The 27,975-nt window shown below is 37.3% G+C and overlaps 1 protein-coding gene across 1 annotated transcript; it reads left to right on the top strand.

The window, feature by feature from the left end:
- The first annotated feature begins 78 nt into the window (after positions 1-78).
- On the top strand, positions 79-27,975 carry LOC111371258 (E3 ubiquitin-protein ligase listerin-like). Its single transcript, XM_022993151.1, has 13 exons — positions 79-456; positions 541-655; positions 744-809; positions 1,237-1,314; positions 1,530-1,621; positions 6,777-6,929; positions 13,495-14,159; positions 14,315-14,798; positions 16,100-16,563; positions 17,570-18,293; positions 24,388-25,075; positions 25,356-26,396; positions 26,575-27,975. Exons 6-12 carry the CDS (start codon positions 6,840-6,842, stop codon positions 25,619-25,621), a joined length of 3,381 nt encoding a protein of 1,126 aa, XP_022848919.1. The 5' UTR covers positions 79-456; positions 541-655; positions 744-809; positions 1,237-1,314; positions 1,530-1,621; positions 6,777-6,839; the 3' UTR covers positions 25,622-26,396; positions 26,575-27,975.

Raw genomic sequence — 27,975 nt, 5'->3', positions numbered from 1 at the left:
CTTATTTTAGTTCTTCACTTATAATTTATAAAAATTTAAATAATTTACAAAATTTAAGAATAATGTTGTTCGTAAGTATTACTTAAAAAAAGTTAATTGTCAGAAAAACCATTATCGTGTTTGCAAAAAAGAGAACGAGGATAATCAATAAGAATGAAAAATAAAAAATACGAAAAGCTAAAGGTCGGTCTATTATTGAAGAAGGGGCAGCAATCTCGTCACCTTAACCAAAATAAGATTTTCATATTTGTACACTAACGGTTCACGCTCTCGCTCAGCCGCGATCCTCCACGCCGGGAATCCCAACGGCCGACAATTCAAAATCAAAGAGCAGAACATGCGCAAATCAACTGCTTAAAAATCAATCGTGATAAATACATAAATTCAAAGCAGAAGAAGAATGGGAAGACCAAAGGGAGAAGCTACAAGAAGCAAGTCTCGCACCTCTAGCAGCAGGTTCTTTTCTTCAATATTTTTTTCCCGATTAAGTTATGGACTTTTTGAAATTTAAATCAGTAATTTTGATGAAAATTTTGGCAGTTTGGCTGCTTCGCTAGTGCCGTTAGGTGCTACTGCCGTAGATTTCGGTGGCAATGTTGGATGCTCATGAGTCGACTCTTCTCTTGCATCAATGCCTGAAGCCTCCTCTTTTCTGGTAAATATTATTTCTATTTTACTGGAAAAAAATTATTGCCAGTAATTTACTTCCTATCTGTGCAATCATGATTTATATAATGGCACAGAACGATCTTGACGGTGAAATGGCACAACACTTGAAGCGGCTATCGCGTAAGGACCCTACTACCAAGGTAATGCTTTGTGTAATATGCCATGTGATCAATTTTCCATTTTGAACTGTTACACCCGATTGCTAGGTGTGGGAAGTCGAATGCTTAATGAATTGTAATGCTTAGACACTATTGGGTGAAAAGTTGCTCGTCTCGATGGTTATCTTTGTTTTCGTTTTCCTTTTGCTTCTTGTTTCATTCTCTTGATAAAACATTTAATGGCGGGATTAGTATTTCTACTTAAAAATGCTTCCATGAAAATTCTTGTTTGTTTTAATTCTTTGTTTAAATACATCGAGGTATGGAAGTTTACTCTTTTAATTATTTTAGGATTTAGGATAAATTATTCTAGGGTGTCAACCTCTAATTCGAGTTGCAAAATGGCTGGGTTGAAGATACTACCATTTTTATATGTTGGCTAGCTCGCTCACTTTTGCTTCATTGACAGCTCAAAGCTTTGACATCGCTATCTCAACTTCTCAAACAGAAAACTGCAAAGGAAATAGTGCTAATAATTCCTCAATGGGTAAGCTCATCTCCATACTTTCACTTGTGGTCGATAATAGGAACTAAACTAAGTAAATATAATGGAATCTTCTTTGAGATCCTTAATTCAAGGAAGTCTTTAGTAGTGTGCCTAGACAATGGATGAGTGACATTTATTTATTTATTTATTTATTGGTTATCAATTATAATCTTTGTTTAGATTTTTACACTGCTTATTTTCCTTGTCTCTGCAAGGCATTCAAATACAGGAAGCTGCTTCTGGACTACAATAGGGAAGTTTGACGAGCAACTCACAAGACTATGCCTAATCTTGTCAATGCTGTGAGGTTTGTGCTTACTTCATTTTAAAACCTTTTATCTCTATGGTGTATATGCACAATTATTTATGTTAAAATCATGTAGTCTTTAGACTCTTCACGATGTGCCAGGAGCATGAGTTGTTAATGTTACAACCAGTCTTTTTTATTTTTTATTTTTTGAGTACCAGTTCCACAAAATGTCAAGAAGTGTCGTATATGCATATAGCGGTGTTGGTTCTTTTCTGTAGCACCGGTTTTCACTTCGTGGTTCATAAGCAGAATATTATCCTTTTTAATTACTGTTGAAAATCCACTAGTAATATATCTGTTGTACAGCTACTGTTTTTCTAGATTCAATCTTTTCGTATTTTGTTTTTTCCTTAATTAGTTGATTGAGTAAAATCAGGAATTATGTACCTTGATTTTCTCTGCTAATTACAGCCTAAGAATTAGTTGAGTTGCTAAAAATAAGGGTAGAAATCACTCAGCCCTCTTGTATATAATGACCTCTTTGTATCAGAATAAATGGGTGGCAGATTCAATTCTTCAATTCAGAGATTTTCATGGTATCAGAGCCATATTCTCTGAACTGATCATCCCTCTCCAGCCTATTCTCTCGATTTTTTCCTCGCTCTATTCATCTTTTTTTCCTTCTTTCATCACTGTCATCTCGTGATCATTCTCTATGACGAAATATGGTATGACAATCGAACGAGAAAGCTCCAACTCCATTCAGGAAATTCCAGTGACTGGAAACAGTGGAGATAGCAGCGGTGTTATTCCAGTCACAAGTCACAAGCTGAATGGGCACAATTTCTTGCAGTGGTCTCAATCCGTTCTCATGTTTCTCCGAGGAAAAGGCAAGGATGATCATCTCACAGGTCTCTCGGCCTTACCAGGAGAGAAAGATCCCAAATATAGATCATAGAAAGCTGAGGACAGCATGGTTATGTCCTAGTTGATCAATTCCATGATCAATGATATAGGTGAAAATTTCCTTCTATATGGTACTGCCAAGGAGATTTGGGATGCTGCAAAAGAAACTTACTCCAGTAATGAAAATACCGTCGAACTATTTGGTGAGGAGACGATCCTTCATGATCTCCGACAAGGCGAATCTTCTGTTACCCAATACTATAATAATCTAACTCGTTATTGGCAGCAGTTAGATATGTTTGAAAAGCACACTTGGGAAAGTCCGAATGATGGAATTTAGAATAGATGGATCATTGAGAAAAAATGGGTATTCAAGTTTCTAATGGGAAACAAAGATTTGGATGAGGTACATGGAAGGATTTTGGGCACAAAGCCTCTACCAAGTCTAAGAGAAGCCTTCTTGGAGGTAAGAAGAGAAGAAAGCCGAAAAAAGGTGATGTTGGGAACTCCAAACAATCAGCCCACCATGGAAGGAATATCCCTAGCCATACGCGGCCCTCAACCAAGTAACCCAGATAGCAGGATAAAAAAGGGGAGGCCTTGGTGTGATCATTGTCGAAAACCAGGGCATACCGGAGAAGCATGTTGGAAGCTCCATGGGAAACCAGCCAACTGGAAGCCCTCACGCTTATCTCATGAAAGTCGCGGCAATGCCACATCCTCAATTAATGAAAATGGTACTTCTGAACCAGTTCTCTTTAACAAAGAGCAACTTGAACTTCTACGGAAGATGATTAGCCAATCCATTGGCTCTTTCACTGTTGCCGCAGGATCCCTGGCTCAGAAAGGTAATTTCTCAAAAGCCTTAAATGTTTACAGGAAAAGAAACAATATTTGGATTATTGACTCAGAAGCATCAGATCACATGACGGGTGATAAGACTCTACTTACTGAGTTTAAATCTTGCAAAGAAAATCACTCAATCAAGATTGCAGATGGGTCTATTCAAAAGTAGAAGGCTATGGTTCGATTACAATTTCTGAGACTTTGTCACTTCATCTGTCTTACTTATACCAAACCTTAATTGTAATCTATTGTCAATCAGTAAACTCACCCGGGATAAGAATTGTGTTGCTCAATTTTTCCAAAATTTTTGTACATTTCAGGACTCGGATTCGGGGAAGATGATTGGCAGTGCTGAGGTGTACTCGGGACTCTATCTCCTCTAGGACAACCATCATTTGGAGGAACAAGCTCACAAGGCAGCCTCTTTGAGTCAGTTTCACAAAAGTTGTTTTTCCGCAAATAAGGATAGTGAGATTATGTTATTACACTATCGACTAGGACATCCTAATTTCTTTTATCTTGAAAAACTGTTTCCTTCATTATTCAGAAATATAAGGAATGAATCTTTAGTGTGAAGTGTGTCAATTTTCCAAACATATTCGTAATTCTTATCCTAGTCGTCCATATAAAGTAACACATCCTTTCTCAATGATTCATAGTGATATCTGGGGACCATCTAATATAAAAAAATATCACTGGGGCACGATGGTTTATATCTTTTGTTGATGATCACACAAGAATTACTTGAATATTTCTCATGAAAGAAAAATCTGAAGTAGGGCAAATTTTCAAAAATTTCAATGCCATGATTCAAAATCAATTCAAAACACAAATCCAAGTTTTCAAAATAGATAACGCAAAAGAATATTTTAAATCTGTTTTGAGTGATTATTTGAATAGCCAGGGCAAAATTCACCAGAGTTCTTGTGTTGATACCCATGAACAAAATGGGATTGTTGAAAGAAAGAATAGGTACCTCCTTGAAGTTGCTAGGTCGTTGATGTTCACTACTCATGTCCTAAAACACTTATGGGGAGAAGTTGTCCTTACGACAGCCTGTCTTATCAATAGAATGCCATCTCGTGTCCTAAAATTCCAAACTCCAAGTCAAGTTCTTCTTAAAACATGTCCAGAAAGTCGCATAATCTCCACCATTCTTCCAAAAATATTTGGATGTTCAGCCTTTGTTCATGTATATCCTCATAACAGGAGCAAACTTGATCCCAAAGCAATCAAATGCATTTTCCTTGGGTACTCACCAAGTCAAAAAGGGTACAAATGTTACTCTCCTATCACAAGAAGATTCTATAACTCAATAGATGTTACTTTCTTTGAGGAACAACCCTATTACACCAAAATCAATGTTCAGGGGGAGAGTACATCAAAAGAACATCAGTTTTGGAATATCATTGAAAATCAACAACCACCTTCTCCTATCGAAAGTCCATCTCAAGTTCCTTCCATTGTCAATGAATCTCCAAATCTTATACATCGAGTCTCCTGAATCTCTTGTCAAAACTCTACCTCAAAATCCTCCCGACCCTTCTGCCAAAAATAGTGAGCTTCGTGTTTACTCCAAGGGAAATTGGCACCAAAAGGAGACGGCACAACAAGCACTTCCTGAGCAACTCCATGAGTCTGAACCAACTCCAAGTTCATCTGAAACATTACAAGATAACTCTCATTCAGACTCTTCCCCTCATGACTCACCTGATAGTCGGCCCATTGCCTTAAGAAAAGGAGTGAGATCTTGCACAAATCGTCCTATTTATACCTACTTATCTTACAGAAGATTATCTCCAGAATATAGTGTTTTTGTCTCCAGTCTTGACAAGATACAGGTTCCCAACAACATTTATGAAGCCCTGGATATACCACACTGGAAGGCTGCCATTATGGAAGAAGTTCGGGCCTTAGAGAAGAACAATACATGGAAGATAGTGGACTTGCCACGAGGAAAATGACCAGTGGGCTGCAAATGGATATTCACTGTAAAACATAAAGCTGATGGAAGTGTAGAAAGATTCAAAGCCTGATTAGTAGCAAAGGGATTCACACAGTCCTATGGTATTGATTATCAGGAGACGTCTGCCCTAGTTGTTAAACTCAACACTATGAGAGTTCTCCTATCCCTTGCAGCCAATTTAGATTGACCATTATTTCAACTTGATGTCAAGAATGCCTTCCTTAGTGGAGACCTTGAATAAGAAGTGTACATGGAGATTCCTTCTGGGCTAGAAAATTAAACTACAAATAATAAAGTCTGCAGGCTTAGGAAGTCATTATACGGGTTAAAACAATCTCCTCGCGCTGGGTTTATCGTTTCTCTAGGGCTTGTATTATGTTTTGGGCTTGCCCAAGCCTTTTTATTTTGTTTTTGGGCTTGTATCATGTATTGGGTTGGCCAAGCCCTTTTATGCTTTGTTTTGTATATATGTATGCAGCCTGTTGCATGGGCAGAGAACTGATGGAAATGAAATGAAGTTTGAGTGTTGCAGGCCTCTCCCCCTTTTCCACCGCCCCTCCTTCTCTTCCCTCTTTCTTCTCTCCTCATCCTCTTCTCTTCTTCTACTATTTGTGTTCTGCATCTTCTACTGTTTTTTTCAACTTTCACAAATTCTGAATTTCTTAACCTATGCTACATTAGATGGTCTAGTCATTTTTCTAACATCTTTGTTCTATGTAAACCCTATAGCACATTACTGAAAAACGAGATAGCCTTGCCAACAGAACGAAACTGAGATCTCAGATATTTCTCTTGAAATAAATGGGGAAGATGAGCTGAAAGATTGAATAAACTCATATGATAGGGTGTAATAACTACTCGAGTAGGAGATAAGTAGAGTATACCATCACTGAAAAATTCTGACTCTGATGTACCAAAGTTAAATAAAAGCTGATAGCTCCTTTACATCTACTTGAATTTCCTAGTGTCATTAAACAGAGAATTACAAAAAGCTTGTATGCAATCATTGCAAGAATATATGCCTGGAATATACCAGCCTTCAAAGCTGTTTACAATCAGATTTAGTTCCCTAGTGAAATGAATAAATGATGGAGATCATCCAGTGAGGTGATTTATGATGACTGGGTTTGAAGGGAATACCTTTATGGCAATGATCTATTAATAGTGTTGAGAGGACTGAGTCACTGAGGAGAGATTTGTTCTATCATCTTCACTTTTCGATTAGAAGCGGATAAGCTTTTATCTTCTTTTACCCTTATTTCAGCTTAAACAGCAGTATTGCATGGTATCTCAATATCACGGTTTATTGCATGTGTTATATGTTATGACCTTTATTTTTTTCCTTTCATTTATTGTTATTGATATTAGTTATATCATTTTTCATTTTTCGGTATGTTATTGAAAACTTTATGCATTTCATTTGTTCCACAAATAGGCATTTACAATTATGAAGTTCTATCTAATTTTATATCTTATTGCTCTACCATGGCACAGACAGCTTTTTCAGCACAGGAGAAAAGGCTAGATGCCTTAATGTTATAGGCAGCTAAAGTATTTATGTATATAGAAGAAGATCTAAAGCTTACCTCGCAAAGTTTGTCAAATAAAACAATAGCATCTCATGAATTGGAAGAGATGCATCAACAGGTGATTATTGAGGGTGTAGTTATACAATTATTATATTGCTTGGATTATTCTTCTGTTATGTATTATAAGCCTGGCTTCTATACAAGATGGATAAACAAGAACAAGTAAGCAGGATTTTTGCATGATAATTGAATTTCTTTAATGGATTTTGGTGTGAAAATTCAGCAAAGAAATCAATATTTTAGTTTCATACATTCCCTTTCTTTTCACCTGTGAGAATATGGTTCTCTTAACTCCATTAGATTTAAGTGTTATTTGTGTTATTCACATGGATTGTCCTTGTCTAGTTTTATTGTGGACCATTGGATGGGATCGACGGCTGTGATTTATTCTATGTGAGATATTTTTTGTTGCTTTAGCTTGCGTGAGAAGCTTTGACTATTTCCCACCAAATAGGGGTTTCTCACGTTTTTGGCAAAACAAGTCTTTTTCTCTTGAAATTCGGCCCTCTCTCTTCTCTTCTCTTCAAGACTTCTCTCTCCATTTGCACCTTATTGTGAGTGTTCTTGAGAGTGTCTTCTTGTGAGCTTCTTCTCGAGTGTCCCTTGTGATAACTTAGGCCTGAAATAGTGGCTAAGTATAGGTGATGTTTCTCAAAGTTTGGTAGAAGAGGGGTGCGGTGGTGGCGGTTTCAAAGGAGGTTCTTTGCCGGTTTTCTAGCTCTCTCTTTGGAAGGTGATTTGCATGACATGGGAGCTGTTCCTGAGCCTGAAAATCAGCCATAAACAAGAGAAGTTGCTGTCCAGATTTTCGGCTATTAATGGGTTGTATTTTCGATTTATGTTTCTCGCATTTTTACCTTGGAATCTTTGATTAAATGATGTTTATTGTTGATTGAACTCCCAACAAATTGGTATCAAAGCCAGGTTGTGGAGTTTTTGAGGCTGAAAAACAGCAGAAAATAGACCAGAAAAATCGGCAGAAAACAGGAAAAAAGGCTGTCCAAAATCTGTGTGAAAATCAGACCTTCAAACGCGATTTCCCGCCAAACCAGAAGGAATTTGGAAAATCTGAGACCACCGGCGTGCTCTGCAGATCAAGGAGGTGCTGGTGGGGTGGCGCGTGAATTTTTCGGCTGCAGTGCGTGGGCGGTCTCCGGCGAGGTTTTTTCGGGCAGATTTTTTAGTTTAACCTGCTGAACGTATTAATGTGTTTATTTTAGTGTTTCAGGTTTTACATAATAAGTTGGATGATTTTGTCCCTGGCTTGACGTCTACAGCGATTCGGTTCAGAAACTTGTTGATATATTTACTGTTTTTCAACAGTAGTTTGGCAAGATTATTTCAAACTCTCCGTTAGGTTAGGTTTGATATTCTTACCGGTTTATGTATGATTATTGCTTGGTTGCCTATTTGTGAGTTCCGTTGATTGAATTCTTGTGATTAATTTGTAACCTGGAAGCATATTTACCTGCATTATATACCTGTGTTTCGTGAACGGATTATTTCATTGTTGTGCTTCATTTCTAAAAAATTGTTTTTAACTCGGCATTCATATTTTTATATTGATCATCTGGAAAAGAATTTTTCAAAACCTTTTCTGTTATGTCCACGAGTACAGGCCACTTTTTTACAGGATCTGTAATGGGTTCGAGGGTCGAATTATCGCAATTCGATGGAAAGGGGGATTACTCGATATGGAAACAGAAAATGAGGGCCATTTTGATCCAACAGAGAGTTGCTAAAGCTCTCGATGATCCCGCTACATTTTCTGATGAGTTAAAAGCTAAACCAACTGAAATTGAAGACATGAATGAAATTGCTTACAGTTCTATAATTTTGTATCTATCTGACAACATTGTAAGACAAGTTGATAGTGCTAAAACTACTAGAACTTTGTGGACTACTTTAGATGCCTTGTTTTTAACTAAAACTTTACCTAACAAAATATACCTGTTGGAAAAGTTGTTTAGTTTTAAGATGGACCCGGGGAAGGATGTCGAGGGAAATTTGAGTGACTTTAGCATAATTGTTAAGAGTCTAGCTCATAATGATAAAAAATTTGACAATGAGGATTTAGCTGTCATATTGCTAAACTCTTTGCCCGAATCTTACATAGAAATGAAAAATGCCATAAAATATGGTAGGGACACTTTCACTCAAGCTATTGTTTCCAATGCTTTAAAATCAAGAGAACTTGAATTAAAAAGAGACAACAGAACTTATTCCCGAGAAGAGAGTCTATTTGTTAGGGGAAGACTTGAAAAGAAAGAATTTAACTTCCATAATAAGAAGGGGAGATGAAAATCTAAAATGAGATCCAAATCTAAAGATAAAAGCGGTAAGAAATGTTATCACTGTGGAAAGTTAGGACATTTCAAGAAAGACTGCTTCGACTGGGAAAGGAAACAAAAAGACCCGAACAATTCTGATGTTGATAATATTGCTATTGTTTCTGAATTTGATAGTTTGCATGTCATGAATGTGTCTGAGGAAGAATTTGATAAAAATTAGATTCTAGACATAGGGTGCACTTTCCATATGTGCCCTGATAGGTCTTGGTTCTATAACTATAGAGAGACTGAATTTAGGAAGGTCTACATAGGAGACAATAATTCTCAAAATGTGGTTGGAGTTGGTGACATAGCCATCAGAATGTACGATGGGGCCATTACGCAACTTAGAAATGTTAGATATGTCCCTAATTTAAAGAGGAACCTCATTTCCTTAGGTTCTCTTAAAGATGAGGGATATACCTTCAAGTCTGGTAACAAGATTTTGAAAATTATGAAGGGTTCTCTCATAGTTATAAAAGGGCCTAAGAGGAATGGACTGTACTATTTTGAGGGTAGAACTGAAATACCAGTTGATTCTAGCCTTCTTACTGTGAGTAAAGACAAAACTGAACTTTGGCATAATAGAATGGGTCACATTGGGTTTAAAGGGCTAAAATCTTTAAGTAATCAGAAATTACTTGGAAAAGATGACATCGAAGCTATGGAATTCTGTGAAACTTGTGTTTTGGGTGAGTCCCATAAGGTGAGCTTTGAAGCTAGCTCTCATAGGACCAGCAAACTATTGGACTATGTCCATGCTGATCTATGGGGCCCGGAGAAGCACTCTACATTTGGTGGAAGCAAGTACTTCTTGTCCTTAGTGGATGATTACTTAAGAAAAGTTTGGATTTATCATTTGAAGGCTAAGTTGGAAACTTTTGGGTTTGGTTAAAATCTGTTGAGAATCAGTTAGACAAGAAACTTAAAACGTTAAGAACTGATAATGGACTTGAATTCTGTAATATCGAATTTGACAACTTCTGTAAGCAGAAATGTATAACAAGACACAGAACTGTTAAATACACACCTGAACAAAATGGGATCGCTGAAAGAATGAACAGGACCATAATGAACAAAGTTAGGTGTATGTTGATTAGATCTGGCTTTGCAAAAGGCTTTTGGGCTGAAGCTGCAAGTACTGCAGCTTATTTGATTAATAGGTCTCCGTCCAGCAGTATAGAGTTTAAGACCCCACAGGAGTTGTGGACGGGAGAGCCTCCAAATCTAGAACACTTGAGGGTGTTTGGATGTGCTGCATATGCACACCAATCTGAAGGAAAACTTGAGCCGAGGGCTGTCAAGTGTGTGATGTTAGGGTATCCCGAGGGTGTGAAGGGCTATAGGTTATAGGTTTTAGGGGTCCAATGCATTAAGATTATTAACAGCAGAAATGTAGTCTTTAATGAATCTGAGATGCCATATCTAAAACAGAAAATCGAAGAAACTAACAAATCTGAAACTGAGAAGAGTATTGAGACTGAGGTGAAGCTGACTAGGCTAAATTCACCTACACCTGGGAATGACTAAAATGACCCTATACATCATGAAAATGAAAATGAAATTATAATTGAACCTGAACCTGAACCTGAAGAGGTGACTGAACTTCAAGATAACATTGAACCAGTTGAAGTTGAACATTTTAATGATCAGCCACCTAATCAAGATTATCAGCTTACTAGGGATCGGGGGAGGAGGCAGATCAGGCCAAATCCTAGATATGAATCCCTAAACTTGACTGATTTTGCTTTGGCTTTAGGTGAAGCCTTTGAACAGATAGAACCTGCTAGTTATGAAGAAGCTGTTAATGGAAAATGTTCTGAAAATTAGCTAAAAGCTATGCAGGAAGAAATGGAATCTTTAATCGAGAATAAAACTTGGAAGTTGGTTAACAAACTTAAGGATCATAGGATAGTTCAATGTAAGTGGATTTACAAATTGAAAGAAGGAAATAATCCTAGTGATCCTCCTAGGTATAAGGCCAGATTAGTGGCGAAGGGGTTTACTCAAAAAGAGGGGGTTGATTACAATGAGATATTCTCTATTGTGATAAAGTACAAAACAATTAGACTGGTTTTTGCATTGGTTGTTCAGTTCAACTGGGAACTGGAACAACTAGATGTCAAGACTGATTTCCTACATGGGGAATTGGAAGAGGATATTTACATGAGTCAGCCTCAAGGTTTTGAGGTGAAAGGTAAAATAAACTGTGTGTGCAAATTAGAAAGATCTCTGTATGGGTTTAAACAAAGCCCTAGACAGTAGTACATAAGGTTCGATACCTATGTACTGAAGATAGGTTTTAAAAGGAGTGAATATGATGCATGCTTGTACTATAATGATAGTAAGGAGGATTGTACGGTCTACTTGTTGCTGTATGTAGATGACATGCTTCTAGCAAGTTCAAGTAAGACTGAAATCACTAAGATGAAGAACCTTTTAAAATCAGAATTCGATATGAAAGATTTGGGGAGTGCTAAGAAGATTTTGGGGATGGTTATAAAGAGAGATAGGGCTGAAAATAGACTAGTCGTTTTCCAAGAAGCCTATCTAAACAAAGTCATAACTAAATTTGGTATGAATAGATCAAAATCTGTGAACGTTCCCTTAGCAGCTCACATGAATCTTTCTAGTGCACATTCTCCTAAAACAGAGGAGGAATTTAGAGAAATGAGGAACAGACCCTACTCTAATGCTATAGGTTCCGTTATGTTCTCTATGATAACAACCAGACCTGATTTAGCTTATGCTATAAGTTTTTTGAGCAGATTTATGTCCAACCTCGGAAAGCCCCATTGGGCAGGTTTGAAATGGTTGTTAAGGTACATTGTTGGTACATTAAATCTGGGTCTTGTGTATGAAAAAAGATCTGAAAAACTTACTCTAAAGAGATATGTAGATTCTGATTTTGCAGGTGACAAGGATAACAGAAAGTTTACCACAGCTTACTTTTTTACACTTGGTGACAATTGTATAACATGGAAGTCACAGCTATAGCCTTTAGTTACTTTGTCAAGTACTGAGGCAGAGTATGTTGCCATAACCGAGGTGGTTAAGGTATGTACCTGGTTAAAAGGAATTTTAAAAGAATTGAACTTCATGCATGATACACCTGTTATGTTTACTGATAGTCAAAGTGCTTTATCGCTGTGTAAGAATCATGTTTATCATGAAAGAACTAAACATATTGAGGTGAAGTATTATTTTATTCGTGAGAAACTGTCTCAAGGTGAAGTTAATCTTGTTAAAATTCACACTGATAGGAATCCCTCTGATGTGGGAACAAAAATTCTACATGCAGATAAATTTAAATTGTGCTTATCTTTATTACATATTGACATTGGTTAATTTTTCTTGCAGGTAGTGGGCGATGATGATGAACAGTTCTTCCATGTGCAAATTCACAACCGAGAGAGAGTGTTATGAAAACCAAGGTGAAGAATGTGAGAATATGGTTCTCTTAACTCCATTAAATTTAAGTGCTATTTGTGTCATTTACATGGATTGTGCTTGTCTAGTTTTATTGTGGACCATTGGATGGGATTGACGGCTGGGATTTATTCTATGTGAGATATTTTTTGTTGCTTTAGCTTGTGTAAGAAGCTTTGGCTATTTTCCACCAAATAGGGGTTTCTCACGTTTTTGGCAAAACAAGTCTTTCTCTCTTAAAATTCGGCCCTCTCTCTTCTCCCTAAGACTTCTCTCTCCATTTGCACCTTATTGTGAGTGTTCTTGAGAGTGCCTTCTTGTGAGCTTCTCCTTGAGTGTCCCTTGTGATAACTTAGGCCTGAAATAGTGGCTAAGTATAGGTGATGTTTCTCAAAGCTTGGTAGAAGAGAGGGGTGCGGTGGTGGCGGTTTCAAAGGAGGTTCTTTGCCGATTTTCTAGCTCTCTCTTTAAAAGGTGATTTGCATGACATGGGAGCTGTTCCTGAGCCTAAAAATCAGCCATAAACAAGAGAAGTTGCTGTCCAGATTTTCGGCCATTAATGGGTTGTATTTTCGGTTTATGTTTCTTGCATTTTTGCCTTGGAATCTTTGATTAAATGATGTTTATTGTTGATTGAACTCCGAGATCCTAACATCACCCTTTGAAATGTTTTATGCTTAATATATATAATTTTCTCGTTTTAAGGAATCCCTACCCACAAATTAAAATACGTATGTTAAGCAATTTTTCTTCAGATCTGATGTCTTATCATTTCCTTATATTTCCTTTTAATTTTCCCAATGAGGTTATCTTATCCTCTTCCTGTGTTATAGTGCTTTTATATAATTTACAGTTGGTTTTCAGGTAGTTTCCTCATCATTACTGGCATTGGCAACACTGCTTGATGTTTTTGCATCTGGGCAATTTGGAAGGTCTGATTCTGACAACATGATAGGTGAATCAAAGCATGATGTAAAAGCCAGGGCTATGACTGTGGCTGTTTCTAGTTCAGAGAATTTGTTCTCCACTCATAAATATTTTCTAGACTTTCTAAAGTCTCAAAGCCCAGCAATCCGTTCAGCTGCATATTCAGTGCTGAGGAGTTATATAAAAAACATACCTGATGTTGTAAATAAAGGTGATATGAGAAGTCTAGCTGCGACCATACTTGGTGCTTTCCAGGAAATGAATCCAGCATGCCATTCATCAATGTGGCAAACATTGCTAATCTTTAGTAAAAGATATCCAGACGTCTGGATTACCTTGAATGTTCAAAGAATAATTCTAAGTCGGTTATGGGATTTTCTGAAGAATGGGTGTTTTGGATCTCAGCAAGTGTCTCACCCAGCACTAGTTTTATTTTTAGACACAGTTCCTCTAAAAGAAATTGTAGGAGAGAAATTTATCCTTCAAATTTTCCAGAATTTGTGGGCAGGGAGAAAGTTGTCTTACTTCTCTAACACTGACCAACTGGCATTTTTCATGGGACTGGAAGAATGTTTCCTTTGGGCTTTAAGAAATGCTTCTAGGTATGAGTTCCTTGAGTTAGACAGCAATTTGTATACTTCACACAGACACGCATACACAAGCATGCATACACGTTTATTACGATTATTGTGTTCTCTTAAATCTTATTTTATTTTTTGTGATTGTAATGGCTACTTTTGCTCCTCTTTGGTAGCAGATATTGTGATGGAGTAGAAGCCATTTACAGTTTCCAGCGTACTCTTGTTGATACGGTAGTAATAGGTCTTCTGTGGCATGAGTACCTACTGGCAGCCAGCTCAAAATTTCAGGACACATCCTTATCTGAAACTACTATCGCTTCATCCAAGTGTAGTACTGAACCTGTTGATAATGAGTCAAGGGAAACATTTAATGTCAAATATCCAGCAGATTATGAGGAAAATCTTGGGAAATGCATCATCAGAATCCTTTCAGGGATCCATTGCCTGGAACATGATCTGCTTTTGGTTTTCTGTTCAACATTTCAAGGGAATTGTCTGGATATATTTCGGCAAACAGAGTGCTCTTCTCAAAATGCAGAATGGGCTGTCAAATTTTTAATTTTACTGGACGAACATGCTGTACAGAAGGGTGAATCATGGCCCTTGGTTAACTTATTGGGGCCCACGTTGAAAGAGTCTTTCCCAGTCATCGAAGCATCTGTAAGTTAAGAATGCAACTTTGAAGCTCTTACGATGGTTAGTAAAAATGATCTAGGCGTTAACCTTTTTTTTACTGTATACTTTGCTCAATAGCTAAGAGTTTTGATGTGAAGTTATTTGATTACATTAATAATGTTAGAGTTCTATTATCCTGTTCAATTATTGGGATCCTCCATAAACTGGATCCCTAGGATTGCTTGAGAACAACTTATTCTAACATTTGTTTACACACTATTATCAACATGATCCACATCTATAATAAAATGCTATTGGGGTTTCTTTTATGTGCTTTGGCTCAAACTTTTTAATGATTTTTTTACTATTCGATTCCATTGTTACTTGTCTACTCACAGTATGAGATTGTGCACGTACAGGGATTTCCATGAGTTGATTTTGCCTACCTAATTTTAAAGGACCTTGTGAATGTGAAAAGAACTTCTATAATATATGATTTTTGGTTGACACTATAGTTATTTTTGACGATTCATATCAGTTTGCTTTCTGTTTTTAAATTTGCTTCGACATAGAATAAGTTCATGTAGAAACATGGTTTTCTTGAAGAAAGAATTCATGCTTAAGAGTTAACAGACTTGTAGCTTTCACATGCGTGAGATATAATGATCAAACAGAATGCTTGATTCTTAATTCCAAGTCTGCACTTGATGTGGTCTGTCCATTTGATGTGCCGTCGATCCTCGAGTTCGGTATTTTTTTTTTCTTTTTCTGAAAATGACTAATTCTGCAATCATTGTTGCTCGAATTTATAATTTTCCTTTAAATTTGAAATAATCCTCTGGTCGGGCATAGCAATCCTCTCTGTGAATAAAATGAGTGGATTTACCAGTAAATGTCATCAATCCATTTTAGTATGGAATTAAACTAGATCTTCCTTTCCTATGAGTGAAGAAGTATAGTAATATGAATTGGAGACTGATTAACTTTTTTTCTGTAGTTTTTTCTTCCAAAATTCATATTTTTTTGTCATAATTAGATGTACCATCTTACTATTGCATGTATCTTGAGCAGTTTTCAATGATATCCACAATGGTTTACTATCCTTTTGCTGTTGTCCACAATGGTTTGCTATCCTTTTGCTGTTCCGTTTTGCATAATGTAAGAGAGCTGTGTAGTTGTGAAACATTTCTTTGCTTGCATCTCAAAAAATAAAAATTTAAGAGGGATCTCTTTTTCTCCTCCGCTTAGTATATCATTGAGTCGTTTTCTCCAGTCTTATGTCAGGAATGTTATAGTTTGCTATTCATTACATTCTTGTATAACTATTTTTGTTCCGTTTACGCTAGGACTCACCAGAATTAGTGAGACTTCTTGTGGTTGCTGCTTCGGTATTTGGGCCTCAGAAGATTATTCAAGAACTTATATCCATTGATTTGCAGACTCGAGAATTTTTGCAATATTTCAACGAGAGGATTATTCCCTCGTGCTTGAGAGAAGTTGGTCCTTCTAATGCATCTCGATTAGACCTCTTGCTGGCATTACTTGATGAAGAGTGCTTCTCGGAGCAGTGGGATGCCATCATTACGTATTTAATAAATTCAGAACAAGTGGGTGTTAGTCCTGGAACTGTGGACAACAAAATATCTATCTTGGCTATATTGATAGAGAAGGTTAGGGAGAGAACTAGAAAGCATACTCATCTGGAAGGATCCTGCGCGTACGAATGGCATCATGAGCTTCTAGATTCAGCTGCTCTCTCTATTATCCATTCTTTTCCTCCATTTAGGAATTCTGATGCTCACTTTTTATTGTACGTAAATAGTGATATCTTAAATTATTTGTGATCATTTATAACTATTCAATGCAGACTGCTGCTGATTTCTCATAGATATGGGATTTACTCAATTTAATTCATAGCTGTTGGCGTTTTAGTAAGTAATCTTTGTGTTTAAATTTTGTCATGCATGAGGTGAGAGAGGAATCATGCATGTTATGGAGAATTTGCACCTGCTACCTTCACTTCTTGGCGTTGTCTGTGAACTTTCAATATCTGTATGCATGTTATGGAGAATTTGCACCTGCTACCTTCACTTCTTGGCGTTGTCTGTGAACTTTCAATATCTGTAGAATAATCATGCCCTTTTGGAATCATACAGTAATTGAAAAAGTATTCCCTCTAGAGTGGAACACGTCTATCTTGAAGTCTCTAATCATTAGTCAATTTTTAAAACTTCAACATATGAAGACTTTGGAGAAGGTTATGTGTACAATAGTACCATATTAAAAGCTTAACTCAAGTGCAGATGGTTGGCAGACTACTGCACATTGAACATGTTTCGGCTGGATAGCCAGCGTATATAGCTTTTAAACATATACCATTGCAAACAAAAATAGTCACTAGCTGACTTAGAAGAATGATAAGATATTTAAATGCTTTGCAGAAGATTCACCCACTTCTAAAAATTGACCTTAGCTTTGTCTTAAAATAGTGTTTTTCCCGTCTGTTTCCTATGGCTTCAATTTCATTCAGTTTGATTTATTCTTTTGATATAATCTTTCTTCTTTGGGAGGGTAACTTGCTTCCCATAGAACAGAAATACGAATCCACAAACAATTTATTGTTAATTTTTGGTGGTAAACTATCCGAATCCTTTATTCAATGGAGATCATACAAGTAATCTGTGCATCTCCCTCCCATTCGTCCCTGAATAGTCTATTCTGTAATTGAGCCCTTCATTCTTCTAGTAGTGTGCATAAATTTTCTTGTTTGTCGGAAAAACTCTTACCTTCTTTCTTCGTTTCATCTCATGTGGCAGTGCTGTTCTTGGTGGTGGAGTAGAAGATGATAAAATTTCCTTATTATCAAGAGAGACATCGGTTCTTATATATGAAGAAATATTTCGAATGCTGATGACTTTCATGATGGATTCTAGTTTTGTCTGGGTTAGGAATATATGTTCTTTGTTAAGTCACAGGAGAAATTATTCTTCCCGGGGATTTGAATCTTCTACTAATATGCTTGAGATGGCTCAATTTGCCCTGGATGTTCTAAATGGTAGTTTCTTTTGTCTGAAGACTATTAATGGTGAAACTGAGTTAGTTTCAGGTATATTAGCTGCAATATTCATTATTGACTGGGAACATAATATGTTAACTGTAACCGAGGATGACCTTGATGAAAAGCAGATGGGAGAAATTGAGCTCAGGTTGATTTTCTGTGAGGCTATCCATACTTTTCGTAGCAAGATATGTAATCATTTCTTTAAAAGTCTAGGCATAAATAATCGAAACAGCCTGGGAACTGTTTTGGTTGAGTCAATAAAATGCATTATATTTCTGGACACTAAATTAGAGTCTGATAGAATCATATCTTTATGCTGCCAATGGATGGGTGGCATTTTTGAATATTTCTGTGAAGACCAATTTGAGGAACAGCAGTTGTTGGAGCAGTTCCTGGCGAAGAATGATTGGTGGCCATTGTGGATCATGCCAGATAATCATTTAGGATACAGCTTTAAAGCTGAAAATAGTTCTCTCAATGTGAGTTTTATCTGCGTTATTGTTATTTTTTCTAGCATTTTGTTTTGATTTATTTATTTTTTGAGTGAGAAGTTTCTTAGCCCCAATTTGTGTAACATCATTTCAAAGAATTCTTTTTTTCTCAAACTTATTTTGGACAACACTTTCTCATGATAAAATAGTTTGCATGTAAACCCAAATTTTTTTCCTACTTTTAAACCACACATTCTTCAAAAACACTATTCCAAAACTCATTTTCCTACTTTAATGGTCGACAAACAAGGGCTTAATTTGATTCCACTCAATCATCACATTGCAGTGGTCTTTTGTCTGTTTGTACTTGCTTTGGCAAATCCTTTATATCTTGCAAAACTTTATATTGGGATAACTGATTATCTGGCATCCTCATCTGTCTCACAAAATGAAGCTTTCGCTGAAAATTGAAATCCTTTAGTCATTGTGGATGATATCTTGAGATATGCACTTAATTGGCTGACTGATGTTTTGACACTGACAATCTTGGGGCATGGGAGTCACATTATTCTTTACCTTGTTTAGAATAAGATGGTGAAATGACTTATCTCTTATTAATTACTGAGAATGCTGAATATATACAAGAATAGGAAGAGAAATCACAGGCTGATTCACATTCCTTGATTCTAGCCACTAAGTTAGGAAAATAATATGTCTAACATGTCTAACCAAATTAGAGAAAAATTGGAAACTACTATAGCTAAATATAATTACATAAATACATATGACACATGTGGAAATCAATTCCAGATCATTCGGATCTGCCCTACAGAATTAACTCTTTTAATTCTACACTCTCCCTCAAGCTGGGCAATAGATATTGATCATTCCCAGCTTGGAAACTAGATGGTCGAAGTTGATTCTTGGAAGGGCCTTTGTAAGTATATCTGCATTCTGAAGATGTGTAGGAGTATAGATCATCTTGATGATTCCTTCTTCTATTTTCTCCTTGATAAAATGTCTGTCAATTTCCACGTGCTTTGTTCTGTCATAATGAATTGGATTTTTAGCTATGCTGATGGTAGCTAGATTATCACAATACATTTTGATTGAGTCATTACATGAGATTTTTAGTTCACCTAGGAGTCTTTTTAGCCATATCACTTCGCATATGCTAAAGGCCATAGCTCGAAGTTCAGCTTCCGCACTACTCCTAGCTACTACAGATTGTTTCTTACTTCGCCAAGTGACTAAATTTTCCCATACATAGGTGCAGTAACCAGAAGTGGATCGGCGATCAGTTATGGGCCCTGCTCAATTTGCATCCGAGTAGACTTCAATGCTCTTATTGTTCCCCTTTTTAAAGAATAGTCCTTTGCCTGGTGTCATTTTCAAATATCTGAGTATTTGGTATACAGCTTCCATATGTTCCTCAGTTGGATTATTCATGAATTGGCTAACAACACTCACAGAGAATCCGATGTCTGGTCTAGTGTGAGATAAATAAATTAGTCTTCCCACTAATCGTTGATATCTTCCTTTGTCCACTGGAGCACTACCTTCCTTCATCCCAATCTTATGCGTTGAGTCCATAGGAGTATCTGCTGGTTTACATCTGAGCATACCTGTCTCTGTAAGCAGGTCAAGGGTGTATTTCCTTTGGGAAATAGTTATCCCCTTGCTTGAGCGGACCACTTCCATGCCGAGAAAGTATTTTAGATTTCCTAGATCCTTAATCTCAAATTCTGATGCAATAATAGACTTTAATTGGCTCATCTCGTCATGATTGTTTCCTGTGACAATGATGTCGTCCACATATACAATGAGGAGAGTGAGTTTCCCATCAGGCGAATGTTTGGTAAAGAGAGTATGATCAGATTGTCCCTGTGAGTAACCATATTTCTTCACAACCCTTGTGAACCGTTCAAACCATGCTCTTAGTGATTGTTTCAGTCCATACAATGATTTCTTCAATTTACACACTAGGCTGGAATTTTCTTTCCTTTCAAACCCTGGTGGAATCTCCATATAAACTTCTTCTTCTAGGTCCCCATTCAGGAAGGCATTCTTGATGTCTAGTTGGTGAAGTGACCAATCTAAGTTTGAGGCCAAAGATAAGAGGACTCGAATTGTATTTAGTTTAGCAACAGGGGCGAATGTCTCTTGATAATCGATTCCATATGTTTGAGTGTAGCATTTTGCTACTAACTTGGCCTTGTACCTATTTAAGCTTCCATTTGCATTGTATTTTACGTTGAAGATCCATTTACAATCGACTGGTCTTTTTCCTTTTTGAAGTTCTGTGAGAACCCACGTGCCATTTTTGTTGAGAACCCGTATTTCTTCATTTATGGCCTCTTTCCATTTTTGACATTTCATTGCCTCTTGAACACTGTTTGGAATCTTTATAAGTGACAGATTAGAAATAAAGGCACGTTATACAGGAGAAAGATTTTTGTATGACACGAAATTAGATATGGGGTGCTGAGTACAAGACTTGACTCCTTTTCTTTGGGCAATGGGAACCTCAAGATCATCATATGATAAGGAAATAGGATCAGATGGATTTTCGATGTTACCTGAATCCACAGGGTCAGAACTTGGATTAGATGTTTGGCCATGCTCGGGAAGAATTGAATTCTCTATCTCTTTGTCAGTTTTTGACCTTCTGGAGTAAACTTGGAGTTCTTTGCCTTCTCCACCTGCACTTAGAGTTGGGGATTTGATGACAATTTCTACTGGTTTGATCGTTGACTGAGGAGGAATGAGCAAGGTTGAATATGGTGATATGAATGTAACTAGCTCAGGTTGTATTGCCGTAGCTGGGATAGGTTCTAGTTGCCAAAATTGATATTCTTCTCCTATTCCAATACTAGAATTCTCCCCCTGAATATGAGTTTCGGGGTAGAAAGATTGATTTTCAAAGAATGTTACATCCATAGTAGTATAAAACTTTTTCGTTTCTGGAAAAAAAAATACCCTTTTTGAGTAGGAGAATACCCAAGAAATACACATTTAATAGCCTTTGGATTGAGTTTACTGCGAAGATGTGGTGGAACATGAACAAAAGCTAAGCACCCAAAGACCTTTAGTGGTAACTTAGAGATGAGCTGTGTAGATGGGTATGCTTTGGTGAGAATTTGGCTCGGAGTATAGAACCGGAGAACACAAGAGGGCATTCGATTAATCAAGTATGCAGCAGTAAGGATAGCATCTCCCCATAAATGCTTTGGAAGATTAGATGTGAACATAAGAGCACGGGCAACTTCTAGAAGGTTATGATTTTTACGTTCAGTTTTTCCATTTTGCTGTGGGGTATCAATGCATGAGTTTTGATGGATTATGCCCTTCTCGGTAAGAAAAGTGCCAAGGATGGAGTTGAAGTACTCTTTAGCATTGTCAGTTCTTAGAATTTGAATATTGACTTAGAATTGATTTTTAATCATAAAGTGAAATTTCTTGAAAATTGGACTTGCCTCAGATTTTTCTTTCATCAAAAATACTCAAGTGACCCTACTATGATCATCAACAAAAGTGATGAGCCATCGTGCTCCCGAAATATATTTAACTCGAGAAGGACCCCAAATGTCACTGTGTACAATTGAAAATGGATGTGAAGGTTGATATTTGTGTGCAGGAAATGAACTTGCAAGCTTAGCAAATTGACAGATTTCACATTGGAATAAACTTGAATTTTTATTAATAAATAGTGAAGGAAACAATTTCGACAGGTACATAAAATTAGGATGACCTAATCTGAAGTGCCACAACATGATAGCACTATTATTATCATGGGATGAAACATAAATAGACATAGAATCCTTATTGGACTGACTCACTAAGGCTGGTGTAGTAGTGCATTGAGCTGTCAAAGTTTGAACTCCAGAAGAATCGCCTAACTTGAAGAGATAAAGGCCCGCACACTCCTCAGCATTGCCAATCATCCTCCCCGAGTCCTGTTCCTGAAATATGCAATGAGTAGGAGAGAATTTAACAATACAATTAAGATCTTTTGTGAGTTTGCTTATTGATAATAGGTTGCAAGACAGCTTTGGAACCAATAGGATAGAACTAAGAACAATATGTTTAGAGATAATAATGGTTCCAATTCTGAAAATTGTGGATAAGGAACCATTTGCAATGCGCACTGTATGATTTCCAGAACATGGTAAATAAGAGTAGAATAAAGTGGCATCACCAGTCATATGATCGGTGGCACTTGAGTCAATTATCCAAGGGCTATTTTTCTCAGCTTTGCTGTTAAGAGCGCTTGAGAGTGTACCCTTCTGGGCTATGGAACCAGATCTGATGACATTAGAACTCATTTGTGTTTGGTTGAACATTTTCTGAAGGAGATCAAGTTGTTCTTTGCTGAATATTGTGGATTCAGGTACAGGGTTTTCATCAGTTGTAGCAGAGAAACCACGACTTTTACGGTCAGAATTCAACCTATTTGGTTTCCAATCAGTGGGTTTAGCGTGAAGTTTCCAGCACTTTCCTCGAAGATGTCCAGGCTGACGACAGTAATCACACCATGGTCTTCCTTTGTGAGGGCGATTGTCACTTACCTAATTGTGGTCTCCATAAGCGGTAAGGGCAGAACTTTCAATTGGGGCAGAGATCCCTTGAGTTCCCATCATGACCTTTCTCCTACTTTCTTCTCTTTTGACCTCTGAGAATGATTCACGGAGAGAGGGCAGAGGTTTAGTTCCCAAAATTCTTCCTCTTACTTCATCAAGATCTTTGTTTTGGTCAAGTAGGAACTTAAAAATTCTTTCTTTCTCCACAATAGTGCGGTATTTCTTTCTGTCTTGAGGACACTCCCACGAGATATCTTCGAACATGTCAAGTTGTTGCCAATATCAAGTGAGAAGATTAAAGTAATGAGTTACGGAGTTATTACCTTGTTGAAGATTATGGAGAGTTCCTTTAATTTCAAAAAGTTCAGAGGTGTTTTCATTGTCTGAATAAGTTTCTTTCACACTATCCCAGATTTCTTTTGCAGTTGAATAGAACATGAAGTTTTGGCCAATCTCGACATCCATTGTGTTGATTAGCCAGGACATGACCATGCAATTTTCAGATTTCTACCTTTTGAATTTGGGATCAGCTGTGGATGGTGGCTTTGCAGTTCCTGTGAGATAGTCATCTTTCCCTTTGCCGATGATATACATCATCGTTGATTGAGACCACTGGAGATAGTTCTGTCCATTGAGTTTATGCCCAGTAATAGGAATGATGGAATGTTCAGAATTTCCACGAGGAGTAGAGATGATGTCCTCTGCAGCAGAGGTTACATCAGATGAAGATTCTTTTCCGGAGGCCATCTCAGATTTAGGGTTTCAGAATGGTAGCTCTGATACCATTTAGAATAAGATGGTGAAATGACTTATCTCTTATTAATTACAGAGAATGCTGAATATATACAAGTATAGGAAGAAAAATCACAGGTTGATTCGCATTTCTTGATTTTAGCCACTAATTTAGGAAAATAATATGTCTAACACGTCTAACCAAATCAGAGAAAAATGGGAAACTACTATAGCTAAATATAATTACATAAATACATATGACACGTGGAAATCAATTCCAAATCATTCGGATCTACCCTACAGACTTAACTCTCTTAATTCTACACCTTGAGTTTATAATGTATAGTCTATACGTTCTTTTGTTTAGCTGCATGATCGCTTTTAATCAAGTCAGAATTAGCCACTATAGCTTAGTAAATTCATGGGAAAGTCTTCAACCAGAACTTGCTGTCTCAGTTTCTTCACAACATAACTTTTAGTAAAAGTCGTAGATAGTTTATTGTAGAATACATGAATGTTTATGCTTAATTGTACATTTCACCAAATTCAATCTGGAAAGGGCTATATATTGGCCATGCTCATGCTACACTGATGTTGTCAGTTGTTTAAGTTTCTGGATCTTCAGTCATTTATTCCCAAACTAATTGTATTATTGTATATAGCATGTTTGGGAGTGCTTAAGAGGTATAAACACTCCCAAACATGCACTAAACTCTCTCTCTCTCTCTCTCTCTCTCTCTCTCTCTCTCTCTCTCTCTCTCTCTCTCTCTCTATGTAAACATGGATACAACTGATAGACGCTAACTTTTACCAATACAATTTATTTGTAGGCATCCAAAAACACCCTGTTTGTTGCTTTGGTTGACAAACTAATTTCCAAAATTGGATTTGCACAAGTTATTGCTGCTGCTACCTCTCCATCTTTAACTGGGGAGCCTATTAAAGACCTAACAAGAAATAATCTGTATTCTACTCGAGCCTGGTTTGCTGCTGAAATTTTATGTACATGGAAATTGGTTGGTGGTAGTGCTTTGCACTCTTTTCTGCCTTCTCTCAGTGAATATGTGAAGCATTCTTCTGAATACTGCCTTCTGGATTCCATTGTCAGGATTCTGCTTGATGGTGCTCTTGTCCACGGAGCTGGTAGTGGGTTATGTCCCTTATGGCCTGCTTCATACGATGAGATGCAGGGCATTGATGAACCATTTTTGAGAGCTCTTTTATCATTATTGTTGACTCTTTTTCAAGATGATATATGGGAGAAGGGCAAATCTCTATCGCTCTTTAATGTGCTTCTAGATAAGCTCTACATTGGTGATACAACGAACTTGAATTGTTTGAGGATTCTTTCTTCTGTTATGAGCATACTTATAAGACCCTTAAGCATCAGATTGGTAGACTCCAGTGTGAGTGATGAGTGTGATTATTACAGCAAAAGCAAATTTCACGATTCAACAGTAGATTGGCTCGAGAGAACCGTATCTTTCCCTCCATTGAATACATGGCAAACTGGAGAAGGTAAATGCAAGCTACAATTAGTTTTTATTCATGTCCTGGGCACTCATAATTAAATTATCGATTTTTTGGTGTTCTAGTGGATATATGATTATATAACAGTAGTCATAAATGGAAATGAATTGTAGTTTTTCTTGGCTTTATATCTTGAAGCTTAGGCATGTATCTTTTCTTGGATTAATGGCAAAAATCTCATAATGTGCCACCATGGTATTGTTGCTGTTCATTCTTGTTTTCCGACATTGAGGCTTTGCTATTTTAACAATTTGACCTCTTCTTCCAGATATGGAGGATTTCTTTCGGCTGGTTATATCCTGTTTCCCTATTAATGCAACAGAACAATTGCAAAGGTTAAAACCAAAGAGATATATCAGTCCTATGGAGAAAGAACTTCTGTACAAGTTATTTGAGAAGCAGATACAACATGCTGGTGCATCAGCTGTAGTAAGCAAGCTGCCATTGGTTCAGAGGTTGTTGTCAAAGTTATGGTTGTTTCAGTTGCTTATTGCTGGGAGGAATTCAATGAAGATGATTGGAATTTTGTTTTAATTCGGTCAAGATTTTGGCTTGAGTCAACTGTTGTTATGATGGAGGAAGTTGCTGAAAATGTGAATGATGCTGTGTCAAACAGTTCTAGTTCCGATGATATGACAGATACTCTAAAGAAGCTTAAGATTGCTGTTTCAACCATAGACCCTTTTTCCCGTAAAAATTGCAACAAATGCACTTATTGCCTTCTCTCTATTTTGTGGCCTCGTGGGATTCCAAAAGAAAGAGTATGCTGAAAATTCAAACCCTTTGAAGATTGAGAGGTGGGAGGTCATCAACAATCGAATTCTAGATGGTATTCTTTGTTTATTTTTCTATACTGGTGTTGCTGAGGCCATTGCAAATTCGTATTGCCATGAGGCTTCATCTGTTGTTGCATCATCTCGCCTGGATCATCCTCACTTTTGGGAGTTAGTAGCTTCAAGAGCTAATGAGTCTAGTTCACATGCAAGAGACAAAGCTGTGAAATCAATAGAGATTTGGGGACTAAGTAAAGGGCCCATAAGCTCTTTGTATGCTTTACTCTCCTCTTGCAAACCGCTTCCTCCTCTGCAGTACGTGGCTTTTGTTATTCTTTCGGCCGAACCTGTGATGCACTCAGCTTTTAAATGTGACACTGCTAGTTTGGGTGAAGGGTGATATGTCTAACAACGAGGATCCTCACAATCCTGATATTTCTTCTAAAGGAAATTTTCATTCAAGGGAAGAAATTTCTCACGTGCTTGAAATGTTTCTAGAGGAGGTTTTTGAAATAGATTTAGTGGCAAATGAATGGGTAAGTAATATGTAACAGTGAGCACTAACTTTCTGCTCTTTGCTTCTTTGCAATGTCTTAATGTTTTGGTTTCTCTAGGAATAGGTAACATTACATTGCATAGGAGAGATGTTGATTGCGGAGTTAAATTGTGTGTAACATTACCTCATAGGCTGTGTTGTCTCTGTTGAACTTACAGGTGAACATATTTCTTGCTTGGTCTTTGTTTCTGTCACATCTAGGATCCTTGCCATCAACTTCTTCTGAAAGAGAGAATGGTTCAGTATGTGCAAGACTCTGCCAATTCGGTAATACTGGATTGCCTTCTCCAACATATTCAATTGGAATTGTACGTGGTGCCAGGCTCAAGAAGGAAAGATGTAGAACTTCCAGCAACAGTAACTGAAGCAGCCACAGCTGCTACACATGCCATCAGGACCAGATCAGTATTGTTTTGCATAGAGTCACTTTGGCCTGTTGGAACAGAGAAAATGGCCTCATTTGCTGGTGGAATATTTGGTTTGATGCTTCATATTCTTCCTGCCTATGTCCGAGGATGGTTTAGTGACATACGAAATCGTTCTATTTCATCTTCTGTTGAATCTTTCACGAAAGCATGGTGTAGCCCAACACTTAATACAAATGAATTATCTCAGGTGTGTGTGACATGATTCCTGTTTGCTGTTGATTCCAGTTTAATTCCACTTGACATGTTTTTTTGACTCCATAAAATGTCATGGAAACAGCCTCCATGCTTGCAAGGGTAAGCTTCATGAATATAATCCCCATCAACCCATAGCGTCTTGAGCATTAAGCATTGGACATTGGTTCTCTCTTTATGTAGAAATAGGTAGATGAAAAGCCTGCTAGAGATAATGTGCACCTTAAATATCATGTAAGATTGGAGATGTTTGTTTCAATGCTTCACTGTCTTCTGTGTTATTTTCTTCAAAGTTTATCAATCTATCAAATTAATGATCGAAGGCAAAGGGAAGCTTGGTTACCTCATCGGCGAGACCAAGAAACCAACAAAGACCACTCTTCAAAAATGGAAATTGGAAAATTCATTGATAACTGCCTAGCTCGTTAATTCCACAATTTTGTCCATAGGTAAAACTTACCTATTCCTACGGATGGTGGAGGAAGTCGCGAAGGCAGTGAAGGAGACATACTTCGATGGAGAAAATGCCTCACAAATCTTCGAGATAAAGACTCGATTGTGGCAAACCAAACAAGGGGAGAGAGAGAGGTTATAGATTATTTCCTTGAGATGACAAACTTGTGGCAAGAACTCGACCTCATTCTTAGGAAGAATGGGAATGTATCAGTGACTGTGTACGCTCTAAAAGGGGTAGAGAACGAAAGGGTTTTTGAGTTTCTAGCAGGCCTCAACCGCGATTTGGATGATGTTAGGGAAAGAATACTAGGCGGGCAACCATTACGAACTACATGAGAAGTGTTTGCAGCAATTAGAAGAGAAGAAAATCGTAGAAAAATCATGTTAAAGGCCAACGACAATGAAACTGCTGTGGAGATAACAATGATTTCAATGAAATGGATTTGGTGGGCAGAAAAGGAATGAGAAACCCACTACTGAATC

The sequence above is a fragment of the Olea europaea genome, chromosome 22 (genome assembly GCF_002742605.1).
Source record: "Olea europaea var. sylvestris chromosome 22, O_europaea_v1, whole genome shotgun sequence".
In the NCBI taxonomy this organism is placed as follows: domain Eukaryota; kingdom Viridiplantae; phylum Streptophyta; class Magnoliopsida; order Lamiales; family Oleaceae; genus Olea; species Olea europaea.
Note: the sequence above shows the minus strand (reverse complement) of the source record. Positions and strands in the feature narration are given on the sequence as shown.